Raw genomic sequence first — 8,477 nt, 5'->3', positions numbered from 1 at the left:
ATCCTCTTGCTGGAGGTTGCAATCACGGTCCTCGCAATTCGTGCTAGATTAAACTAGTTAAGATTATTTTTCTTACAAAATGATGCTTAGTTATATTCAACTTGAGAATTTTATAATATACTAGTTTCAAGGCTGTTTATATTGACCAGAACAATAATTCTACAAAGAATAAGAACGATGAAGGGGACAGGGACTTTGATCCAGATGAGACGTTCATACGCTTATCCTATAAATACGTCCTCCAATTCTCACATTTCTTCACCCCAGAACCATCCTTCATTGCTTCAATCCCCCCCTCTAATTTCTCTCTTCTGTAATCTTTGTATCTAATATTTGGTTATCATGGGTCTCATCACTTTTGAAAATGAATTTTCTGTCGCTGTCCCTCCTGCCAAGCTCTTCAAGGTCTATTGCCTTGAGACCGATACTCTTATCCCTAAAATTCTACCACAAGCAATTACAAGCTCTGAGATAATTGAAGGAAATGGAGGGCCAGGAACAATAAGGAAGGTCACTTTTGTTGAAGGCAAGTTATTAATTCTATCATCTCTTATCTAATTGCTGTAACTACTATATATATATATAAACACATTCACACACACACACACACACACCCCAGAAGAACAAACTAAAAGGGAGGCCTTGAAATTAGTGTATCACTAGCTATATGTGCTGCACAAAGAAATAACGGTGTAGGTTTGACTTGCAGGCAAAGGACTCACCTACGTGAAGCAGAAGATTGAAACAATTGATGAAGAGAATTTCGCATACAGCTTCAGTTTGGTTGAATCTAACGTTTGGATGGAGGGAGTTGAGAAGGTCATTTTCGAACATAAGTTTGTGCCCACTCCAGAGGGAGGATCCATCTGCAAAAGAACAAGCAAGTACTATATAAAGGATGGTGCTGAGATCAAGGAGGATCAAATCAAGAAGGATGGCAAGAAGACCGAAGGACTGTTCAAGGCTGTCGAAGCTTACTTCTTGGCAAATCCTGATGCCTGAACCTGAAAGCTCCTATACCTTATAATAATTAAAGGCTGCAGAAGAACAAGCAAGTACTATATAAGTATGTCAAGATAGTTTTTAAGTCTTTCTTGTACTTCAGTTGAAGGTGTTGGATTCTGCTTTGTAATAATTATCTCCTTGCGGGGGTTCCGATCATCTGATCACTAGTGTTGCCGTGTTGGGTATTGTATTGAAGAGAAAAGGTTTTTCTTAATAATAAAATATTCTGGTTTTGGTTTCTTGGATGGAAGTTTAAAGGGAAGAAACCTGTTTCAAAGGCAATTCTCGCGTGGCACAAAGAGAAGCAGTTGTTCTTTAATAATTCAAGAACAAAAAAGTTGAGTTTTCCTCCCATATAAATATTATTTTAAAATTAAAATCTATAAAAAAACTCAGATACAAGTTAAATAACTCTATTTATGATATGTATAAAATGTTATGATTCAAATAATGTTTTATAAATCTAAATATTATAAAATAATAATTGCGTGATAAATAATAAAAATTATGTATGAAAAAATAATAAAAATATGCTGAAAATTATGTATCAAATATTATGTATAAAAAATAATCTATTTATGATCACAAGTTAAAATATTATGTATAAAAAAATAAATGAAATAAAAAAAATTCTAAATCAAATAGAAAATTAATATAAATCTTGCATGATAGTCTCTAAATCTTGTTAAAGGCTTTTCTGTTGCCTGATTAATTTAAAATTTTAATTACATATAAAAAAGGACTCTTAAGTTATTATGCTGAAATATGATTGTAATTTTAGGATTAATTGTACATATGATGAATTCTGAGAGGATGGTTTTAGAAAACTATAAATCCAACCACTGGCTCATTCTCAGTAGCTAGCTGGATCATATGTCAGACTTTCTTTCTTCTTTTTGTCTACTCGTTCATCCTAATTGAAGAGCGTTTAGTCGCTGACTGGGCCCTTGTTTCTTTCAGCTTTACGAATTGCTTATCATCTTCAAACTTGAGCTATCTCGGTCATAGTAGTCATACATGGTTTCAAAATTCACCCCATCTAGTTCGGTTTTGGGTTATATTAATTTGAATTAATTTAAAAAAATCCATTTTATATTAATTTGAATTAATTTAAAAAAATTTCAAATGATATTTAAAATTTTATATAAAAAAATTAAATAAAAATCCATCTATATTATAAATAATAAAATTTAACAAATTATTTAAAAAAATTATTATACATTAAAAGAATACTATATTAATATATTATCTTTTTAAATTAAAGTATTTAAATAAAAAAAAATTATCCTATATTAAAAATATTTTTTTTTGTGATATAAAATATATATTTTTAAAGGTTTCAAATTTTATATTACAAAAATACTTTTTTTTTATAAACATAGAATATATATTATACTGAAGAACTTTATATTTTATATTAAAAAAATAATATATTCTTTTATTATTTTAATAAACTTTTGAAAAGAATTAATAATTAATTAAAATATATATATCTATACATATATAATCTCTAATTAGAAGACAGAACATATTTATAAAAATAAATAAATAAATAAAATATCAAATCTCAATCAACTTTTACCGAGTTGTTCACATCATAAATCAACTAAATTTTACTTGTTCTTATCCAATCTAGTTTTTTATCTGATCCAGATCAGTACAGCTATGAAATCTATTGGGTCCTAAATCAACGTCGTAGACCTATCCGTACTCAATAACTATGATCTTAGGCGGCATTAATCGTCTTTATTATTTATAAATGTTATCTTGCTTTTGTACCATAACGCAAAAGCCAACAGGCATTAATAAAAGAATGGTGATCACGGGCCAGCTTCCTACAAGGGAGTATTTGTTTTGAGCGGTTTAACCTACTTTATTATTTAAATAAATTTTAAGTTGATTTTTGTTAGGTGGTTTTTTATAATTTTTATGTGTTAAAGTAAAAAATAGAAACATATATAAAATTATTATTTTAATATATTTTCGATTAAAAAATAAATTTAATTTTAATATATTTTCAATTAAAAAATAAATTTGATAAATATCACAGCATTACTATACACGCGCTAATTCTGCTTTCCAGAATGTTGGCCTTTCTAAATTCCCTTTTAATTTTAGGTTATGATATCAGAAGAATAAGATATATATATATATATAAAATCTAAATGGCTTTTTTTTTTTTAATTTAAATGAACGTGACCTATTCCGAAATCCACCTTGGCAAACGATGAAGACTCAAAACCTGCAGGGACGTCGTTCAAAACATGATGGGAAATCATAACCAAGTCTGCAAAGTCATGCTGTGTGTCGTTGTTGAATCTCCTCAAAATAAGAATCCATAAACAGCCGAGTTCACTTCCAATTCAGTCCATTGATTGCCATTACTCATAGCCCAACTGAAGGCCATAATCGGCTGCAAAATCTCTGCGCGGCAGACCATATACTCAAATCTGTCACAAAATCTCTGCGCGCAGTCCATACACTCAACTCTGTCACAAAAATTTGACAAAATGCCCAAATATTCAAAAATCAAATTAATTAAAATTTTAAAAAATAAATGAAATTTCAAAGTTGGAGAAAATGCCCAGAAATTTGAGCCAAAACAATTAAAGTATGAACTTTTTTCATTTTTAAATAACTTTTTTAATGAAAAAATAACAACCACCTTAAAATATTCTTTCTAAAATAAGCAACTTTGTGTTTGTTTTATAATAAAAGATATATATTATACTTATATAATTAGAGTTTCTTTGAAATAATACATATAAATTTATGGCTGAAGATTATTAAAATTTGAATTTTAGAATCCAAGCATGACCTAAAATGAAGATAACAATCAATGGGGTTTTGAACTTGGTTTTTTGGTTATGTTCAAAATAGATCTGAGAGCTAACATTTACACTCATAGGCTTTTATGGGTCATGTTAACCTAGCCTAAATTTATTCACATCGAAAAAATATTTGATTCATTTCAGAACATAATTAAGTATACATCCACACCAATGCAATGTTAAAATTTATTTAACATTAAACATAGACATAAATTATATTTACAAACCAATGTCACATCGAAAAAATATTTGATTCATTTCAGAAGATAATTAAGTACACATCCACACCAATGCAATATTAAAATTTATTTAACATTAAATGTAGACATAAATTATACTTATAAACCAATGTCAAAAAATATATATACAAGATATTTATTATACATAATATTTTTTTATACAGTCACTTAGAAGATGACTTTGATGGTAGGATAACGATTTACTGGACATTCAGATAAGCGAATTAAAATGATATTTCCTAGGTCACCCTTTAATTCACAGGTCTAGATTTATGAGCATAATTAGATAAAATATTATTTTAAAAACATAATGTATCAACCATATTTGATATATTTTAACTTTCAATAGGTATGACTTGTTTAAGGATCATATTATTTTTAGGTTGATTCTTAGATAAAGAAAACAATCAATACACTCATATAATACACATAAAAAGATTCTTTGTTTTATAGAAAAAAAGATCTCAACTTATATAGCAGCCAGAACAAAAAAGAATGGTACAAGCTAGTGGCCTTTGTTATATTCAAATTAGCCTTGTTCCCTTATAAAAGTAGAGTCATAAGTTTAGATAATATGATGCATTCATAAAGTATAAACATAATCAAATCAACCCTTTCCTTGTAACTTTGACTAAAACCATGTTATCATTTAACCATTGTAGGATGCATGAAAAATAAGCCATGAGATATAGTGGTTCCATTGTTGCATCTATGAATTATTAGTCACATTGAAATGTAAGAGATATTTTCAATAACTTTTGGTAGTTTCATCTTCAACCATTAAAAATTATTATAGATAAGACTTGGAAGAATTTGGACAAGAAAACATGGGTAGAAAAATATACCATATTAATGCAAAACAACTTCATATGGAAAGCACCATGGATTAAAGACACTATCTATATAATGAGTTATGGTAGCAAGATATGAGTTCCTCTAACCAGTATAACCAGATACATTAGTAATATACCTGCACTTTTAATAAAACAGCTGAGTGGAATGTAGTATATACCAATAACTGAATTCGTTAGTTTATTCAGACATCAGTCATCCCTTTATGAGATGAAACTTATTAGACAAGATTGGGAAAGACCTTTATCGGTGAAGAAGGAAAAAGAAAACAGGGTTAAATTCTCATTTAATCAAAACTATGCGATCCGAAAAATTGAAAAGTTTTTTGGAATAATCAAATTCACGAAGCCTAGAAGTTTAGAATCAAAAGTGGAGCAACTAAAAAGAAAAAAAGGATTGATAAAAATGCAGAATTAACCTCTGGCATAGCATAGGGCAACAACAACTTTTGGAAAAACAACTAGAAGAAGAAGATATGATAAGAAATTTCTTGAACTAGCAACTGTAATGAAAAGATTAATAGCTATTGATCTTGCCAAAAGATCTTGAGATGGCTAGGAATTGGAAAAAAAATGGTTAAGATAGCTAAGGAAGCAACCGAAAGGATCCGAAAGGAGATGCAAAATTGAATAAGCAGGCATAATGAATTGGTCAACAAGTGTATGCAAATAGAAAATGAAGGTGTCAAGATCAAGAAATAAACTAAGAACAACATGATTTCTAATAAGAAAATAATAGATTCTTTAAAAAAGGAAAATGCCAGCCTTAGAAAAAAAATTAGACAATGAAAAAAAGAAGAACTAACTAGGTGAATTTGATATAAAAGAAGGAAAAAACATCCAAACCCAATATATAGAATAGTTAAAAGAAGAAAGAAGTGCTAGGCATGTTGTTAAATCTGACATGCAGGACTACAAGGGGTTGAGTATGTAAAAGAACAGTTCATGGTGATGCAATTTGAGCTAGAAATTCAAGAGGAAGAATTGATAAAGCTAAAAGGCCAATACTTCAAAATGGAAAAAGAACTGAATCATTTCAAGCAAGAGTGTCATGAATGTCAAGGTTACATTGATAATTTTGAGGTTTAGATGAACTCCAAAATAAATGGGCTTAACATCGAAAGAAAAGAACTGCAATATGTAATGACTAAAGTAACCTATATGGAAAACACAGTATGAATGCTTGAAAGAAATAATAAGGCTCTTGCTTCTAATAATGGTATCTTAGTCACTAACAACACTTTATTCCAAGACAAAAAAAAAAGAAGCAAATGATAACGCAAGTTGAGTAAGTAACTTTTCAAGTTGAGAGATTATAACAACAGGCTATCTAAATTGGGAATGGTGCTATGAAGTACTAAAAGAACTTGGATGAAACCCCTGCCTTTATTATAAATATATCTAATAGAGGCAATGCCCTCCATGAGCAGTGATGTATAGATTTTTTTTATATTTATCTAAATTTAATTTATAAAAAATGTATGAATTTTTATTATATGTAATGAAAAAGCCACAATTCATTTCTCTTTTATGTAATACGTTCGGAATTCAACAATGATAAGAACTTGAAAAATACTCCTTTACAACAATCAACTAGAATAAAAAATCATGCTTGGAATAAAAAAGATAGAAGTCATTAATCAATTTTAATCCATTAACAACATAAGCATATATGAGCTTTAACATGTAAATATTTTTTTGACATATATGCATATGTAAGAGTTGAAATGTCTGTCCCTTTATAAAATATATTTATCACACAAGATAAAAAAAAAAAAAAAGAAGCTAATAAGGAAGGAAAAACATGCATATTTAGAAGCTGAACATTAACAAGAAATGGAGAGCATTAAAGGTGACGTGGCAAGACTAACTAGCCTACTTGAGTAAACATTGCAAACAAGATCAGTGGAAGCTTTGATTGTTCAAACTATAACAACTCTTCATCCAACAACAATGGCTCCATCTCAATTGATGCAATCATATTATTTGATAATTTTATCCATATTTATTTTATGTTTTAAATGTATTTTTGGATGTAAGATTTGAAATAGAGTATATTAGAGATAAAATTGAGACCATGTTTTAACCCGTGTCAAATATCTTGGCATTAGAAAAATCTATAATCACTACTCGTAGAAGTCGAAATGAAGTGATTCTAGTGGAATTAAAAAGCTAACATCCATACCTTTATATACATATATGGCAAGAAAATTATAAAACAAAAGGGTAGAAATTGTAGCCTTCAAAGACAAGTCTCATATTCTGCCAATTTTGACCTTTTGTCATTCCAACTTTAATATTTTGAGTTAGAAAAATTCATTTAATGCAAAATTAATTTTTTTTGGATTTCTGACTCAAACACCTATCAATTTATGTAATGACAACAGAAAAGGAGCTCATTTGAGAAATATATGTTTTTTCTATGATAGCCCATAAATTATGTCAGCAAATAGATTTTATGAAGAAACAAGTCTAACTTACTTCCAAAACATCCAAACCAACATAGCAATTATTTCTTCATATGAATAAGGTCTTCAATTAGACACTTTAACTTCTCTAAGTTCAAAGTTAAATCTTGAAAATTTTATTCAATACTATTTTCTTTTTTTTAGGAAAATAATTATTGCACTACTTAAATGTAGATTATCTACTTTGAAAATGATTATTTTTATCATTTTAGATAAAAATAGATTAGAAGGATACGAGGAATAGGGTTTCCTATCAAATAAAAAAGAAAAGAAATACAGATAAAAATAGATTAGAAGGATACGAGGATTAGGGTTTCCTATCAAAAAAGAAAAGAAATAGAAGGGCGACTAAAAAGAAGAAGAAAACTCTACCCTTTTCTCTTATACCCAAAATTATATTCTCATTTGTTTTCTTCATTAGTTTTTGGATAGACATGCAAGGCTAAGTTATTTTTTTAGTTAAAAAGATACAAATACATTTAGATTTTAAAAACTACAAGATCTATTCTATCCTTTCTTTTCAGTTTGTATGATAACTATGAATATTTTTACTATGTGTATTTCCTATAATTGTTTAATTTAATTTTTAGAGTGAACTACAAATTATTATTTTAAACCAATCTACTATTAAGTTTGCTATCAAAACCAGAGTTGTGATATTTAAACTTGTGAAGCAATTAGGTTTAAAATTATAGTGGATCCATATTGTTAATCTTAGGGAAAATATTCAATTAAATCGAATATAGACTGCAAACAATTATATTGTCTAGATTTATCAACATATCTAGTTCTTAAAGTTTTCATTGAATTAAATTACTAGTGCAGATACTGTGGTTGTTTAATGGTTAGGGTTAGTTACCCTACAAATTGATTAATTGATTAATGTTAAGGAAAGATAAATATTTAAAATATAAATTGACATAGCATTTTGATGATTCGTTTTGTTTTTTGTATATGGATGTTTACTTGGGACCAAGATTTTTCTCATAATATGTTTTAGATTTATTTAATTCATTTATGTTATTTTATTATGTTTATCATAGCATAGCTTAGATAACCTTAAAACCCCACAACTTTGAATCA

General features: G+C 28.2%; 1 protein-coding gene across 1 annotated transcript; it reads left to right on the top strand.

Moving 5' to 3' along the window:
* Positions 1 to 201: 201 nt before the first annotated feature.
* LOC105131967 (major allergen Pru ar 1-like) lies at positions 202 to 1,246 on the top strand. Its single transcript, XM_011035202.1, has 2 exons — positions 202 to 526; positions 710 to 1,246. Exons 1-2 carry the CDS (start codon positions 343 to 345, stop codon positions 1,000 to 1,002), a joined length of 477 nt encoding a protein of 158 aa, XP_011033504.1. The 5' UTR covers positions 202 to 342; the 3' UTR covers positions 1,003 to 1,246.
* The last annotated feature ends 7,231 nt before the right edge of the window (positions 1,247 to 8,477 follow it).

The sequence above is a fragment of the Populus euphratica genome, unplaced genomic scaffold (genome assembly GCF_000495115.2).
Source record: "Populus euphratica unplaced genomic scaffold, PopEup_1.0 scaffold73.1, whole genome shotgun sequence".
In the NCBI taxonomy this organism is placed as follows: Eukaryota; Viridiplantae; Streptophyta; class Magnoliopsida; order Malpighiales; family Salicaceae; genus Populus; species Populus euphratica.
Note: the sequence above shows the minus strand (reverse complement) of the source record. Positions and strands in the feature narration are given on the sequence as shown.